Source organism: Plectropomus leopardus, chromosome 4 (genome assembly GCF_008729295.1).
Source record: "Plectropomus leopardus isolate mb chromosome 4, YSFRI_Pleo_2.0, whole genome shotgun sequence".
NCBI classification, from domain to species: domain Eukaryota; kingdom Metazoa; phylum Chordata; class Actinopteri; order Perciformes; family Serranidae; genus Plectropomus; species Plectropomus leopardus.
Window position 1 is genome coordinate 18,833,964 of NC_056466.1, and position 17,696 is coordinate 18,851,659.

Sequence of the window (17,696 nt, forward strand, 5' to 3'; positions counted from 1 at the left end):
GGTTCCGTCCCAACACGGAAATATGGAAAAGTGACAAGAACGGCTGCGTTGCTGTTATTATTATGGATTTAAAGCTGTACTGTTAGCTTAGCTTTCACCGTGTTTGTTGACTACCGACGGTAAACGGCCCGGCTAACTTTCTGACAGATGGACGCCCGCGCTGGAAATGGGGAGAGAGTTCGACCTCTGTTGTTAGTTCAATAGCTTCAGTCCTCCGTTTGTTCAGATCCATGAAACAAAGTGCTCTGGGGGTCATGGGGACTCTGGGACGCCTGCTGCTGTCTCTCCTCCTGCTGTCCTGTGAGGACAAAGTGTTTCAGGTGAAGTTTGTGACGGTTAACTGTGTGTGCGGGTGTTTCTGTTGTTGTTAATACCGTTTGGGTCTTGCTATTTATGCGCCGCGGAGACCGCAACTGGTATCCCACTGCGCCTCTGAGTCTATTTCAGGCTCGAGTAAAGTTGCCATGATATGATGAGAGGACGTTTGGTCCAAATTACCCGAAGAAAGTTAATACTGTGTGTGGGTGTGTAGTTGGGGCATTGGTGTGTGTGTTTAAACGTGTGTGCGCGTGCACGAGTATCTCCGTGCGCGTCTAGAGCTCTGGTGAAAGAAGTATTCATATCCCTTACCTAAATAAGAGTACTAGTGCCCATATGTAACTAAATACATTTACTCAAATTCTGTACTTAAGTATGAATTCGAGGCACTTGACTATTATTTTCATGACTCTTTATACTTGTACTCCACTACATTTCCAAGGTAAATATTGTACTTTCACTTCACAACATTCATCTAAAGGCTTTCGTTATTAGTAACTTTACAAATAAAGATTGCTTTAGCATAAACACACAAGAAGAGTTTATGAAATTAAATTCAGTTTAATTGAGTTTTATTTATAAAGCCTGATATTAGGGGTCGACCAATATTGTTTTTTCACAGCTGATTTTGATACACATTATTAGTAGTTAATGAGACTGATAACTGATATTTGGAACCAATATGCATTTACATTTTTGTCAATATTCGGGAATTGGATTATAACAAACTCCAACACAAAACTTTGCTTAAATGTCTTTGACTTTAAAAGAAAATAAAGTCAAGTAAAAAATTAAATAGAAAATGAATAAATAAAAACTTCCTGAGGTTTTTACTAAATAAAAATGCCTCCCATGCTGACACTTTCTTTGCACTTTTTAATTAATTAATTTTATTGGTAATCATAAAAATGAAACACTGATACATCAACAAAATGTCAAATATCGGCCTGATAATCGGCCAGGCCGATAATCCGTTGACCCATACCTGATATCATAAATCACACTTTTCCTTAAGAGGGCTTTACAGCAGAAGACATCACTCTGTCCTTGGACCCTCTCAGCAGAAAAGGAAAAACTCCCTTAAACTTAAGAAAGAGTAACTGAGGAAGGATCCCTCTTCCAGGACGGACAGACATGCAATAGAAGTTGTGTTTAAAATAAAATATGCTTTGTTATATATAACAAATCTATATATTAAGCTACTCAACAGTGTACAGTTGAAATGATTAGTTGATTAATCAATTAGCTGATTGAAAAAAAACATCAAAGCACATCCATAAATTAGAAAATAACATAAATTGAAAACATTTACTAAAAATAAATTGAAAAAATAATATCCACTTGTTTTTCAGCTAATTGATTAATCAACAAATCATTGCAGCTGTACTCTTATAAACTGTTGGGCAATTTAATCTAAATCATGTTAATCAAATCAAACATCAAGTTTTAAAAATTCCTCTTATGTTTTAATGCATAAATCCTCATTTCTGTTTTCACTTGTTACTAAAGCTTTCAGATAATTGCAGTGAAGTAAAAAGTGCAATATTTCCCTCTGAAATGTAGTGTAGTATAAGTATTAAGTGGCATGAAAAGAAAAGACACAAGTAAAGTACAAGCACCAATTTGTGCTTAAGTATAGTACTCTAGTAAATGTACTCAGTTACATTCCACCACTGGTCTTGTGCCAGTGCTTTCCATAAAAATATGGCGTTTTCAATGGTGTGCTCTCACCACACAGTACTGTTCAGTTTTTGTTACCACTTGCCAGCAGTTGGTAGGTAAATAAGGGAGTGGTGAACACACACACACACACACACACACACACACACACACACAAACACACATGCACGCTCACCCAGTCAAACACAGTTCTCAGTCGAGGGTATAGTGTTGGCAAGACAAGGAGGAGGGGAGGAGGGTGTGTGAGGATATCCTGTTAAATGAGGAACACAGGATAATTATTGGAGCTGAACTTTACTGCAGAGCTGGACTGTCAAACCCTGGCGGATCTGACACACCCACCAACACTCGCACATGCTGTGGTCATGCTATATTGAAATCTCAGATGTACATGACATGATGACTGTCAGACAGCTGGCTTAAAGTATCTCTCTCGCTCTCTCTCTTCTCTTCCTCTAGGTTGGAGGCGTTAGATCGGTCACCCTCCCAGAATCCCTCCTGTTCGTCTCTACACTGGACGGTAGTCTGCATGCCGTCTCTAAGCAGTCAGGAGACATCAAGTGGACCCTAAGAGAAGGTTCATGCACATAAACATTTATACTGTTTCCTGAATCTCTATTTTCATTTTTAAATATTTCTCATGAAAACTGGTCTTTGCCCTCTTTCAGACCCCATTATTCAAGTACCAGTCTACCTCACAGAGTGAGTAACACACATGCACAGAACTGAGTTATTTATTTATTTTTTGGTAATGTATTCATAGCACAGTATCAAAAACTGTCAAGTACTTAAGTTTGGTAGATTTGTAGTCATGTTTGCTTATTCTTTGGTCAGATAGTTCCAAGTTTAAATTTTAAAAAGTGCCAATTTTAAATTATTTTATTTTTGTAAAGCATTTTTGAAACCATAATTATTAAAGGGAAACTTAAGTATTTTTTAACTTGGACCCTGTTTGCCCGTCTTTTTGTGCCTAAGTGACTAATGGAGACTACAGTTTTCAGGCTGCTATGTAATCCCTACAGGTAATTTTGCACTATCAATTTAAATCAATTAAAGGTGCCTGTTTTTGCCAGGGACAGGCTCAAATAGTCACTATAAGTGTCTGACAACTTAACAGAAAGGACCCTAGACAGAAATGAAATGGTTTTTTTTTTTTACCTTTCTGTTGGTAATTGTGTCCAAGTCTCGCTCAAGGAGAGTCTTGTTCTGAAATCTTGAGAGAGGTGACTTGGTTGCAGGAAAAAACACAGTGTAAACATTAGTGAGAACTGAAGAGAGTGTTTGAGTGTAGAAAGATTTTATGTCATGGTTGAACATTTAGCTGATTTCAACAATGTTTAAAAGTCTGCAAGATTTCAGAAGACTTCCAAAATGTCCAAATCAGTGAAAGGTAAGGGGAAAAAAGGTAAGGGGAAAAAATTCTCTGTAGGGTCTTTTTCAAAAAGTTGCCAGACACTTATAATAATCTGAGCCAGTAAGTGGCAACAACACCACTTTTAGTGGATGTAAATTGACGGTGCACAACTGCCTGAAGGGATTACACAGCAGCCTGTTTTGTCGCTGCGACTGCAGCACTCTCTCTCAATACTGGACCAATTTCTAAAATTGCTGACTCCATTAGTCACTTAGACACAAAAACTAAGGGAAATAGAGTCCAGGTTGAAAAATACAGATGGTTTCCTTTTGGATAAAGTAAGCTATAGGAAAAACTAGTTGTGCAAAGCATTGAAATATATCAAATAATCAATGAAATGATGTATTAATGTTGTTTTGTAGACCTGGTTTTCTCCCTGACCCCAACGATGGCAGTTTGTATATACTGGAGGGCAAACACAAAGAAGGCCTGATGGTAAACAATGTAGCATTTATGTGTGTATGTTTGTTTCTGTGTGTCAGTTTTCTCTTTATAACGTCATTGCTTGGCTGTACCTGCAGAAATTGCCCTTCACCATCCCAGAGTTGGTCCAGTCGGCTCCCTGTAGGAGCTCTGATGGTGTACTCTATACAGGTGAGGTGGTGCGTGTGTGTGTGTGTGTGTGTGTGTGTGTGTGCTTGTGTGTGTGCGCGCTCACCTACCTTATGTTATCATTGTGTGTGAGACAGACGGTTGCCAGAGATGGAGCATGACAGATGAGTCATATTAATATTTGACATTCTGCAGTTTTGTTGGCTAATATTTCTGTGTCTTTGCATGTTTGTGTCTGTGCGTGTGCGTGTGTGTGCACATGAAGGTAAAAAGCAGGATGTATGGTTTGTGGTTGATCCTGAGACAGGCGAGAAGCAAACCAGTTTAACCACCTCGTCCTCTGAATCCATCTGCCCAAACACTCCTCTTCTGTACATTGGACGCACAGGTATGTCATGCATACTAACACACACACACACACACACACACACACACACACACACACACACACACACACACACACACACACACAGGTGTCTGAGGCATCTTGGTTTGATGGACTTTGCACTTCTCTCTTTTTTCCAGAATACATGGTTACCATGTTTGACACTAAGACACAGGAGCTGCGTTGGAACGCTACGTACAATGATTATTCTGCTCCACCTTATGATGACAAACAAGACTACAGTACGTCTCTCGCAAACACATTCATTTATGGAAGGTTATTTAGCTGGATTATTTTAATGTAAATATGAACTAATAACACTCTTCCAGAACCTGCTTTGTGATAGCAGTAATATTTTAGAGCATTAAAAAGTGGACAAAAAAGGGGCGGCCAGTAGCTCACCTGGTAGAGCAGGCGCCCCATTTACCAAGGCCATGTCCCTGCCACAGCGGCCGCGGGTTCGAGTCTGACCTTGGCCTCTTCTCCTCTCTCTTCCCTCTAATAGTCTGTCCTATATTATAAAGCTGAAAAGCCTTAAAAAAGTGGACAAAAAAAACAACCATTGAATACTTGTATAGAATAGGTGCATTTGAGACTTAGTAATGTATGAAATGTAAAAATACACCACCGTAGAATCTATTCACTTGCAGTCACTTAACTGAGTATAACATTTCAGTTAATGCAAAATTATGCATAATTATTTATTCGTCCAACTCCTATTTTAAGGTCAGCAATTCACTTTAGTCTCCACCAAGGAGTTGTCTTCAGTCCTGTTTGTTTTTGGCACAAGTCAAAGAACATGTCATTAATATTTTTGATGCAGACCTAACTCTAAGATTTTTTCAGTGTTTTTCAACACTAGTGCAGTTCTCATTTAGGCCATACTGCTTGTAGCTTTCTCAAGAACCATGCATCTAAAAAACTTCACACTCAACACTGCGTTTCTTGGAAACAAAACTGTTTGTGATGAAAGTTATATCGCTGATGCTTGAAAAGTTTCAGTTTGCTACAATGTAACATGGTCTTTCTTTCTTCATTTGTTTTCAAATGTTCTTCAGCGAGCGATGGAGCTGTACCCAGCATACCGTTTGGTGGTGTTAACAGTTAATAAGGATCCTCTCTCGATTCACTGCACTGTGTACTTCTGGCAGAAATAACACACTACTAATAAATATGCAACTTAGATCTCAAGAGCTCGTACTTATCACCGCATTTCCTTGGGTCCTCAGAACACACCTGCCAAGTGTGAAGTCTGTTGGATGAAAATTTGCCTAGTAAATGGAAGGACAGACATACAGGCAGAAAGACTCCTTTCATATTAGAGCATTTCTGAAAATTATTTGCTCATGAGCTACTGAATTTACTTGAATGATACAAATTTGGTACATGTATTTCATGATTGTCTGTTAGTGTGTATTTTGATACATATTTAATCCGAGAAATGTTTAAACATTAAATTGTAATAAAATGGTAAATTATGGGGGCTCTTAAACTTTGGTGGAGAAATGTGTTCTGTGACTGCTCTATAGTTTGTTTATTTAAAAAAACCCACATTAAATGGTCCAAGATTCAACAATGAAATGAACTAGGACTTTGTGTATTTGAAATCTGCAAGAATGTGTGCAAAAACTTAAAGCTGCCATGTCCCAACTTGTCCAAAACTGACCTGTCCAACCTTTTGCACTTCCAGAGATGGCCCATCTTGTGTCCAGTGGAGATGGTCTTGTTGTGACAGTTGACAGAGAGACAGGTAGGGGGAGGTGTGTGTTTTTACTCTGTGAATATTGTATCACCTTTTTTCATGTGTGAGAGGTTGATTTGTTTTTTTTTTCATCTGTACATCCTCGTAAGGCTGTAAGTGTGTGTTTTTGTCATCCAGGTGACGTCTTGTGGAGTCAGAACTATGGTTCGCCAGTTGTAGGGGTTTACCTTTACTCTGGCGACTCTCTAAGACACGCCCCCCATCTGTCCCTCGCCATGGAAACGTTACGTTTCCTCACCTTCTCCTCTGCCAACGACCAGGCAGATGCACACGCTACACTGAAGTGGAGCTATCAGTTTGTGAAGGAGCAAGCCAGCGCACAAACACAACTCGTGTAAGACAAACCGCACAAACATGCATACAAACAAGCTTGTGATGTTCACTGGTCTGATTAAATCATTTATTTGAGTGGTAACTAGAAGGCTTTTAGATTGCATGAAGCTTGGCCGACACTTTTCCAATTTGCTCCTTCAACCGTGCTTAAAATTTAATTAAGTGATGACACACTGAGAGGTGTCCTATGGACAGGGCAGAACAAGAAGTGCTTAGTCTGTTATTTTCTCTATTAGCATACCTGGGGTTGTTAATTCATCACACTTGTTTGCCCACTTACTTCAGGCAAAAGGATTAGCTGTGTTAAAGTAATAGTTAGGTTTTTTCAAACTCTGGTTATCCATAGTTAGTGTATTGCATACAATATTGCAGTAAACTTATTTTATCCACCCAGAAAAGTTCCTCTCTAAAATATCAATATCAGTTGAAGTGTGTGTTATATTAGGAATATTTTCACAGCTTTGCCTTGCTGCAGACAGCCTTTCTGACAAGGAACTGAACTGAAACTGAACATTATCTTATCTATGCTCTGTTCAAAGCCAGGCACCAGAATCCATTGACAAAAACAGTAATTTTACCTCTTCGAATACAGGAGCCACTGATCTACTGCTGCCTCAACTCGTAGGTTGTTTGTGTCATTGTGTGATTTTGGTTAATCCAAATCAACCCTTTGAAACAGCCAAGTCACACAATAACACAAACAAAGTTAACTGTTATGGCAGAGGTAGACCAGCAGCTCCCATGTTCTGTGAGGTAAAATTACTGTTTATAACAATGGAGTCTGACTTTGAAAAGAGCATAGATCATGTCTTCAGTTCCCTGTTGGAAATGACTGTCTGACAGCCAGGTAAAGAGGTGAAAATATTCTAAAACGTACACCTACACTGTTACTGGGGGTTTTATTTGTTTTGTTTTTTTCTTAGTGGGACTTATTTTTCTGTAGCTAAAATCTGTTTTGTTGTTGTCGTACATTGCTTAGCTTCCTTGGCAGTTTTCCAGCCTGCTTTTACAAACTGGCTTTGACTAACAGCCCCACTTCAAAATATCCAAAGAATGCATTTAAAAATGTCATGCACTCTGTTTATCCTTTGATTTGGTTTATTAACCCTGGTTCTACAGTGTGAAGAAACCTAGTTTAAACCCTTGAAATATGAGCAAACTGGCTGGATTTCTTTCAAAAACACAGGAAGGCAATGAGCAAATAAAACAAGAAATGACAAATAATTAGCAAGAACTTGGTAAAAAGTACAAAAATATTACCTGAACAAACAAACAAGTAAGAAGAAAAAAAAGTGACAAAAAAGGAAATATAGGAATTATCATTAAATAGTTTTCTTCCCAGCTGTTTTTCCGTTTTCCCAAGATGTTTTTCCTAGCTTTTTAAAAAATAATTTTCTAAATCTACTTATTTCTTGCAATTTGCAAAACATTTATTTCTAAGTTGTTCATAGTCTTTTTTGTTACCATGTTTTCTAAGAAATTGAACCAATTATACCAGGGTTCAAGGAGTTAAAAACTTGTGAAAGAAAAGAAATGTGCACTGATTTACAACAGTTGTTAAACTATTGACTCAATTGCTGGCTGCGAGAATAACCTGACTTTTTCCTCTTTTTAAGACCCACTCTCTATGTAGGAAAATTAGACACCCATCTTTACGCCTCCACTTCGCTTGTCCACCATGGAGTCTCGTTAGTGGTGAGTTCAAATATATAATCTATTTTTATCATTTAACTGCATTCTCACACACTGTTTCCTTATCTGTTCAAGTCATGCACCTGTGGTGATTCTCCCGCCTGCTTTACAGCACACTGATAGTTATTACATGTATTATATGAGGTGTGTCAGAGGAGTTTGAGGAATTGATAATAAATCGAGGCAATGGCGAGATATCTGTTATGTGACTGTTTTATGCCTCTTGTTGCCGTGGCAGCCTCGAGGACTGACGTTGGCTCGAATCGAGGGTCCAGTGACGGCCGGAGTGACGGTCAGAGAACAAGGCGAGTATGAGATCACACCGTCCACTGATGTGCGCTACCCACCAGGGAGCACAAACAGCCGGAAGAACCACTGGCTTCTAATAGGTAAACTCTCACAAACACACTCATTACTGGATGCCATTCACTCATGAAATCTCTGGAAAAGTTATGACATTAGAAAAACTGTTTGTTTTTTCAGACTTGGAAATGGTCTAATATAAACAGAATGTTTTGGAAAAGTTTCTAATACATCCTAAAAATGTCATATTGAATTTATTCCTTTTATGACTAGTTTAAAATGTAGTGCTGCACTGTATAACCATTGAAATGTCACTGTCATCATGTGATTGGTGTATGCAGTTAGCTTGCAATGGAAATGTGTGTGTTTAATAATGTATGGCTTTTGAACAACAAATATGATATATGACTTATAAGAGAGGCAGACCCTAGCCACACTGGATGTAGGCTCTGCGCCAAAATGTTTTATGTTGGCGTCATGGGGGTAGTGGGTCTGGTCAGCCATGCTAAAGGGAAACAGCATTACGATAACCAAAAGGCCACTCAACGGACTGCCAGTGTCGGTACATATTTTAAGCCTGTTGTAGCATGGCCAGTTGACTTTACTGCTGTGTCCACTGTATGTGTAGACACAAAGACATTCCATACTATATTCCACGGTAAATTTTTGCTAAAATGCCTGTCTTAAGGCATAGTACACTGGAATAACCATTATTGCACCCTATAATGGCTATATAGGCCCAACATTACATATTTTAGATTTGATTTGATTTGATTCCTCTTTTTTGTCAGTAAAAAAAACTCCTGAAATTTGTCTTGTGTCCCAGGACGTCAACAGTTACACAAAAATACAAAACAATACAGGACTGACGTTACCAGACAAGAAAGTGACCAAACCCCGGACACAAATACAGAAGCTCGGACAGTTCTGAATGTGTTATCTCTGTGTGTTTTAGGTCATCACGAGCTTCCTCCAGTAGCTCACACCACCATGCTGAGGGATTATCCAGCCGGCCTGCAGCGTTCTGGTGAGGCAGTCATCCCCCCTCGACCTTCTGCTGCCTCTGCCTCCCCCGCCTCCTACTACCATCAGCGCTACGTGAGTCACCACTCCAAACTACTTCTGTGTCACTACTGCAGTGTGCACTTGAGAGTCAGTACATCACAGGAATGATATCAGACAATAGTCTTCTCCTATCAGGTTATTACTGTCTATTATAGCACACTTGAAGCTGCCTCAGAGACTGAGGCATTGATGTGATAAACTGCTAAATGTCCCTTTAATGTCCACTTATCATTGTAAACTGCTTTACAGTGAACAATGACGACAAACACAGATAAAAACAAGTGAAACCTCATTATATTTCCATTGTTTCTCATCCGTGTTGTCTTTTTGTGTCCTTCAGTTCCAGACAGTTGCTGGTAGCCATAGCGACGCTAACACTAATAAAGGAGGGGTTGATGGGAGGACAACAGGACAGGCTCAGAGGCCGTCCGCTGTGCTGCCTGTCTATATGACTCAGGACCGTCTCACTCTGGCTGTTCTGACACTGCTGCTGGGAGGGTGGCTGGCCTTCGCACTCACATACCCTGTTGTGAGTTTGTGTCTTGAGTCTGTTTGTTGAGATGGACGTGTGTTTAAGAAGCAGTTTTTCAGGTTTTATTCTCAAAGATATGAGCACATGGTGACAAACTACCCAGATATAAAGCAATAATGATGGTATTAGGAAAAGATTTAAGATATCCTGTCAAGTTTTTGAATTTTAGTAGAGCAATGGGGCTGGTTTTCTATGAGTGGGTCCCTGTTTTGTTTATCGTGTGCACACTTAACGAGTGCACATCTGTGTCTGCACACATGGGTGACATTAACAGTCCTGTAAATGGTTTCGCACTATTTTGCTGATGAGGTGGGGGTAAATCTCTGAAGACATGCGTCAATGAGCCAGAAGTGAGAGTAAACCAGAAGGCTAATAGCTAGCAAACATTAAAAGAAAATCAGCTTGCAAATGTTTAATGAGGAAGCAAATGCATTCAACACATTTTTAGGCCTTAAGGATACACACAGTGGGAACAATTTAAGCACTCTATTGCGCATAGTCTTAAGTCTATGACAAAAATGTAAATCGGGCATGTCCAGCTCCACTTTTGTTAGTTAAACATCTAGTAATCTGAGTGCAATGTAAGGTGCAAGGGGAAAAGGTGCTGTATTTAGTCCCTTAATTAATTATTTAATTAATTATTTGTGTGTTTTGGGTGTAAAATGAATTCAACCAATCAGAGTGTAATCTCCTATTCCCTTTAAAACTCATGCCTGCCTGCTCCTGGCTCACTTGACAATTTATTGTCAGATTCCGTAAATTGGAGATTCGAGCCGTTTTCTGCTGAGAATAATGTAGTAAGAGCAGTAATGTCACTGCAGCAAATATTTTAGGACATTTAAGCAGCAAAATTAAACATTTTAATTATACACTTGACATCGAAAAAAGAACTAAACTTTTAGCTTCTGAAATAATCAATCAAGTTACGCTGCTCCTCGTGCAAAAGTGCACACATCGCCTCTCTTAGTGGGGATTTGCTGTGGAGCAGCAGCCGGCAGCAGCTCTGTAGCTCTGTGCTGCTCTCTGCACATTTAGAGATTGTAATTATTTACCTCATCAATTATTTACTATTTCATACAACTGCAACCAATTTGTGGCCACCTATGTAGACTAATTTTATTATCTGAATAATGCACCCTTTAGATTGCAGGAAAATAACGTGCCTCGAGCCTTAAAAGCAAAATACTTAAACCATTTATTGGTAGAGCAGAATATTTTCACAAGTGCTATGCTCCTAAGCTCTGTTGCACTACGCTCACAATATTACCAGCAGCCAATGTGTTAAATTAAGAAAATAAAGTCCATTAATCAGCTTAAATAATGGAGCATAATTTATTGCTAAAGCAATGATCATGAACGGGGTGCACCTCACATGCCTTTCTTTTATCAGTGTTTTAAGACTTCTTGTTTTGTTTTTTTACAACATTTGGGCTGACTGGTAGTTGCTGAGCTTTATTGACCGTGCTGTAGAAGTGTTGTAAAGAAAAGTTTGATCATTTTACACTCTCAAAGAGGAGCTCCGGTTATTTATCCTCTTGAATACTGATTTTTCAAACTACATCTTCTAACAGCATTTAATGTGATCTCTTTGTGTTTCTCCAGCGTGCAGCTCATCAGCTGAAAGCTCAAAGGCAGCTGGAGGAGGCTTTTGAGTCTCGTCTCCAGCGCATGCAGACAAACATGCAGACCGTGACCCCGGTCTCTTCGGACACGACCCTCTCCACTGACACAAACCTCTCCAGTGGTAAGTTACTTACTACACAGGTTCTCTTTTATCCCTGGTATTTATTGACCTTTGGGTCCAGCTCAGTGATTAAACATTTTCCTTTGAATTGCACTGAAATGAAGGATTATTAAAATGCATAAAGTGTTGAAATATCATTTTTCTCAAAGCAGAGAAATCTTTAATATTTCATTCAATCCTTGATTAAACTGGGTACAAAAAAGAGACCCATTCATATTGTATATCTTCCCTTTTTTGTATCCAGACTCTCCGCCTGCATCTGCTGACCCTCCACCCAGTCCTCACACTCACAGCAGCAGCACGACCTCCGATGTCGATAAAAATAGCACCTCTGTCCACAAACCCACAGCAGGTAACACACCAAACTGTATATTCTCACTTTCTGTCCCTCAAAATTAAGATGAGATTATTATTGCTGCTTCATTCTTTCTTCCTCTCCCAGAAGGAAACAGTGAGGAGGTGCAGGTGGGTAAAATCTCCTTCACTTCATCTGAGGTGCTCGGACACGGCACGGCAGGAACTTTTGTCTTCAGGTAACAGTATTTATATTATTAACACAGCGCTGCTTTTAAATGACCATTTGCCCATTTTGCGTTACTTACATTTCTGCCAGGCATTCTTAAGCATATCATAAAATTGATTTCTTACCAGTTAGACTTTTGTTTTTTTAAACTTCTGTTTATTGACTTTAAAAAAGCACTATAAACATACAGTAAAACAAGCACTATAACAGCAAATGCACGGGAAAACACAAGAGCGAAAACAGCAAGAAACACAATAGTTTCAGGGCATTGACAGTGACGCGATTAACCTGTTAGACCATTAACCATCCACTTTAATTTTTCAATCAGACTATTGACAAGTTAGACTTTAGTTTATTACCACCTTTATTTTGTCAGTTTTGCTGTTTAACGCCAGCTGACTGACTAGTTCCTTTTTAATAGACTATCTAGCGACACTATTAAACTGCCAGATTTTTGAACAGTAAAGCAAAAACTACATTTTTCAGATGCACATACAGTACTATGTGTAATGTGTTATTTTTTCTGACTTTAGGGGTAATTTTGATGGACGCCAAGTCGCGGTGAAGCGAATACTGCCCGAGTGTTTTGAGGTAGCAGAACGTGAAGTGCAGCTCCTCCGTGAGTCTGACACACACCCAAACGTCATCCGATATTTCTGCACAGAGAGAGACCGCCTCTTTACTTACATCGCCATCGAGCTGTGCACCGCAACCCTGCAACAGGTCAGTACTGCAGGGCTTTGTTAGTTGACTTTTTGTGCAGCAGTTCCTGTTTAAAATGACATCCCTTAATAACAAAACCATCATATGTTGCTGCGTGTTTGTTATGTGCCTTTGTTCTCTGCAGTATGTGGAGGATCCGTCTTGTTTTCCTGAGCTGAATCCAATTACTCTGCTGGGACAGACCATGTGTGGCCTCTCACACCTCCACTCACTCAACATAGGTCTGAGATACACATATAGTTGCAATATGTACACATACAAGTGCATACACAAATGATTTTTTAAAAAATGATATCCCCCCCAAAACAGATAACACAGTAGTGCTTAATTTGCATAGCTAAAACCTTCTCCACTTCCTCTTTCTGAAAAACCTAAATTTCTTTCTCGTTCTTTATCATCCCTCCCTTTTAGTCCATCGTGACCTGAAGCCTAGAAACATCCTCCTCTCTGGTCCCAGTGCGCTGGGTCGAGTCCGAGCTCTCATCTCTGACTTTGGACTCTGTAAGAAGATCCAAGATGGTCGGAGCAGCTTCTCTTTGCGGTCAGGAATACCAGGAACTGAAGGGTGGATAGCTCCTGAAGTGCTGCGGGATACTCCTGGCAACAAACCGGTAGGATGCATGTGTGTCACTCACAGCCGAACTGTCTTTGAACATTCAGTTGATGTGTTAGCTAAAATGGCCACAGTGGGAATGTTACATATAATAAAAAAAGGGTTCATATGTAGCTTTAGGGTCTGTGCATCTCTTCCCGAAATTTTTTATGGTGTGAATTTGAATCGGACATACTTTTTTTTTTTTTTTAAACTTAAAGGGAGTGCCTGTAGCTTATAAAGGAAGTTTATTAATTATGTTAGGGGCCACGCCCAAGCCACATTTTTTGCACACTCTGATCCATTTCTGTCAATGTAGACATGTGGAGGGCATGCTTAAAAGCAGGTGCGATGTCCTTGCGGCACGCAAATGTTCCCAAGTACCTACTTTTTCAAAGCTGCACCCTGAAGAAATCAAATTCTGCGTTCAATACTACCTTTTGTGGTAATAATGACCTCATAATTGGAATTTTCTTGAGAGCTTCAAGTCCACAAATTCATGTACGACTTCCCACGTCATAAACCCCATGTGCAAAAGGGGTCTGAGCTCCGTTTGAACGCAGCAAAAGTTCAAGTTTGCATGCAGCATACATGTCAATTGCATGTGATATGGAACAACCGATCACAGCCTTCAGATATCTCTTTATTTGCCTCCATAAATATCACTCTGTGGTAAATATGGTGGTAAAGTTTATTACTTTAGTTCAGGGGCTACCCAGAGCTTTACATCTACATTTTCGGCCCAATATACACTTTTAAAAAAATCAGCGCCTGGAAGAAAATTAGCTCTGGTAAGTAGGGTATGATACTATGCTAGTTACAGCTGCTTAGCAATTTTAGGCACAACCGCCTTTGCACCCTTACAAGTTTGCAAAGAGTTCAAATAGGATTAGCACACTGCGCCCCATATTGCTACTTTGAGGCAGTAAAAGATACTGAAGGAAACTGAGTGGACCCTGAGGTGAGTATTTTTTCTGTAATTTTTGGTCCTCTGATCCAGTGTTTCTCCTCCTCTCTTCACAGACAGCAGCGGTGGACGTGTTCTCCGCAGGCTGTGTGTTCTACTATGTGGTCAGCCGGGGGCAGCACCCTTTTGGTGATACATTAAGACGACAGGTCAACATCCTGTCAGGAGAATATTCACTCTCGCATTTTATGGAAGATATACATGGTGAGAGCGATGTTTGCACTTATGTCTTTCCTGTCTTGCTTCATGGCTAATATTTTTTTTATGCTCAGTCAATTTCTCCACAATTCTTTTACACAAAATTCTCAAATAGAAACATTTTAATTTACCCAACCACCTCGCTCCTCTTGACCACCATGAGCCTAGGTCAGTCCAATCGCATCTCAACAATTAAACATCCTTGCAAATACGCTCAGTGCACAAAGGATTTTCCTGCTATAAGTCTCTAAGGCAGAACTGTCTCTTAAGATGAGTCCTCTGAGAAGGATACAGTTGTTTTATGGTTTACATGCAGTTTTTTGGACTATATGCTGTAACAGTAAAATTATACAGAAAAGGGCTTCAGGTTTTATTTTGGACAGTAATAATGCCATAAATCTTGTGATGGCACAATCAGTGAAAATAATACATAAAAGCCTGACAGCTGTTTCTCCCACCATTCAGATGACGTCATAGCACAGGATCTGATTGAGCAGATGATCAGTGCTGAGCCTGAGTCCCGGCCCTCCACAGCCTGTGTGCTCAAACATCCGTTTTTCTGGAGCCCCGAGAAGCAGCTTCTCTTTTTCCAGGTGTGTAAAATCACTTTGCCATTGATACACAAAGGGACAGCTCGCTCTCTTGTGATAACAGGGACCTCTTTTCATTATTACAATTTTGAAAGAGTTATTTCCTTCTGGTATATTCTTATTAGATGTTTTTAATTTTCTGATCATAAACAGTGACCAGGACATGTGCAAAAGGGGTCTGAGCATATAGCTGGAAGTGTAGTTTCTGTCTATAGACGTTTCTCTAGAAACATTATTTGGAATATTTGTGTGTGTATGTAGGATGTGAGTGACCGCATAGAGAAGGAGCCGGCAGACAGTCCGATTGTGGTCAAACTGGAGACTGCAGGAAGAGGAGTGGTCAGAACCAACTGGAGGATGCATATATCTGTGCCTCTGCAGACTGGTTTGTAAACGCACCCACACACTATCATTTAACTACGCTGTTTACACCTGTGAAGGATGGACTACAATCCCTGTCTTTCTGTGTGCTTTCCAGATTTGAGGCGGTTCAGGACGTATAAAGGAAACTCAGTCAGAGATCTGCTGAGAGCCATGAGGAATAAGGTCAGCATTCATGCTTACTCATACACTGAAAGCCCAATCCCTACACCTCTCGCCCCTACCAATTAGCCCTTAGCATTCATTTTGTACATTCCCATGTAGTAGTAGGTGTGTAGTAGTGCCTCACCTACTACTACATTCCCATGTAGTAGTAGGTGAGGCACACTTCAAACTGAGTGTTATGAGCAATCATCGACAAGATGATATATGAGCAACAAGAGAAACCCGCAAATGTAATTTTTTTGTTAAAGAAGATTTTAAAAATTCCAATTCCATCTGTTCTCTCAGTTTCATGTTGTTTCAGTGGTCCTTTTATTTAAAACAAGCATAATTTTTTTTTTTAAAAAGTTAGTATGTCAAAGTCTTCTTAACTAACATCACATTTTTATTGCAGGTTTGTGCATGATATTGTGATATTACCCCCGTTTGATGGCATATAAGGCCCTAAATTTAACTTTAGTCCAGCAGTGAAGTTCCTACACTTGTTACGGCTTCTTTTATGTGAGTACAGACTGGCAGGGTGGGAGCCCAGGTTTCTAATGTTAGCCCACAGGGCCCCGCCAGTGACCTGGTAATAAAGCAGTGTTGTTTTTATGACTGCAACAGCGATAATCATGACCAGAAACATTTTGTTTTCAGGTTGTACAACCATCTGTCCATCTCTCCTATTCTCTTGAACACAATATCCCAAAAACGCATGAAAGGAATTTCCTCAAATTTGGCACAAACGTCCATTTAGACTCAATGAACTGATGACAATTTGGTGGTCAGAGGTCAAGGTCGCTGTGACTTCAAAAAGCATGTTTTGGGGGATAACTCTAGAATGAATGCACTAATTATAATAAAATGTCACGTAAATGTCTAATAGGATAAAATGAAGTGATGACATGTCTTGCCAGACATGGATGTTAAAGCCATGACACACCAAGCCAAAATCGGAGAACTTGCAGTGACGAAAGCTCTCTGCTACAACTGCAACTTGACTGGTTTACGGAAGCGTACAAGAGTGAGGCGATAATTCTAGTTTATCTGATGACTTGTTTGATGGCTTGATAGCGTGAAACTTAAATTCCAATAAAGTCCTAGCAACCGCAACCGGCTGCCTGTAGCCCACGTAAAAGAAATCACCTGAGCAGGAGATGGCATACTTGCAATGTCCAGCAACACTTGCTGTTTATGTAATTGCCAGCATTGATGACTACTGATGACGCATCAGGGTCGAAGGGTTGTCCCATTATATAGGGGAGGATTTATCTGCCCAAGGGAGAAGGTGTCACCAGATAACGAGGGGTAGGGGAAAAAAATGAAATGGGATTGGGCTTTATATTTCTGTTATACAGACAGACACACTCTGACTCGTGTATGTTCACGTTGCACTTTACAGAAGCATCACTACCACGAGTTGCCAAAGGAGGTGCAGGAGACTCTCGGAGAGCTTCCCGAAGGCTTTGTCAGCTACTTCACCTCACGGTTTCCACGGTTACTGATGCACACACACGCTGCTCTGAGCCTCTGCTCTGATGAAAGACTGTTTCACCCCTACTATCTGTCCCCCAACGCCAAATAGCATTCACATAACTCTACACTTGACACTCCCTATACACACAGACACACGGTGAAGAACTTTTTAGTGAGCAACAGAAATCGCTGACAGTGCCCCCTTATTGCTTTTGTAAAGCCCATACTGTTTTTTGGGGTAAGATACAGTGCTGTGAAAAAGTTTTTTATATGCCTTGAGTTATTTTATTGATTTGTTTTATTTTTCTGCAGCTGCCGATCA

At 40.0% G+C, this 17,696-nt stretch overlaps 1 protein-coding gene across 2 annotated transcripts; it reads left to right on the forward strand.

Moving 5' to 3' along the window:
* On the forward strand, window positions 1–17,696 carry ern2 (endoplasmic reticulum to nucleus signaling 2). 2 transcript variants are annotated; one of them, XM_042485313.1, is made up of 24 exons: window positions 1–320; window positions 2,458–2,575; window positions 2,667–2,700; window positions 3,775–3,847; window positions 3,934–4,006; window positions 4,230–4,352; window positions 4,490–4,591; window positions 6,040–6,099; window positions 6,229–6,445; window positions 8,061–8,139; window positions 8,375–8,525; window positions 9,395–9,537; window positions 9,845–10,033; window positions 11,639–11,780; window positions 12,025–12,132; window positions 12,223–12,313; window positions 12,837–13,026; window positions 13,151–13,247; window positions 13,438–13,637; window positions 14,642–14,789; window positions 15,249–15,376; window positions 15,635–15,758; window positions 15,852–15,919; window positions 17,301–17,696. In XM_042485313.1, exons 1-24 carry the CDS (start codon window positions 231–233, stop codon window positions 17,481–17,483), a joined length of 2,931 nt encoding a protein of 976 aa, XP_042341247.1. In that variant the 5' UTR covers window positions 1–230; the 3' UTR covers window positions 17,484–17,696. The 2 variants fall into 2 exon arrangements, with proteins under 2 accessions (XP_042341247.1, XP_042341248.1); XM_042485314.1 differs by having other exon boundaries at window positions 12,226–12,313.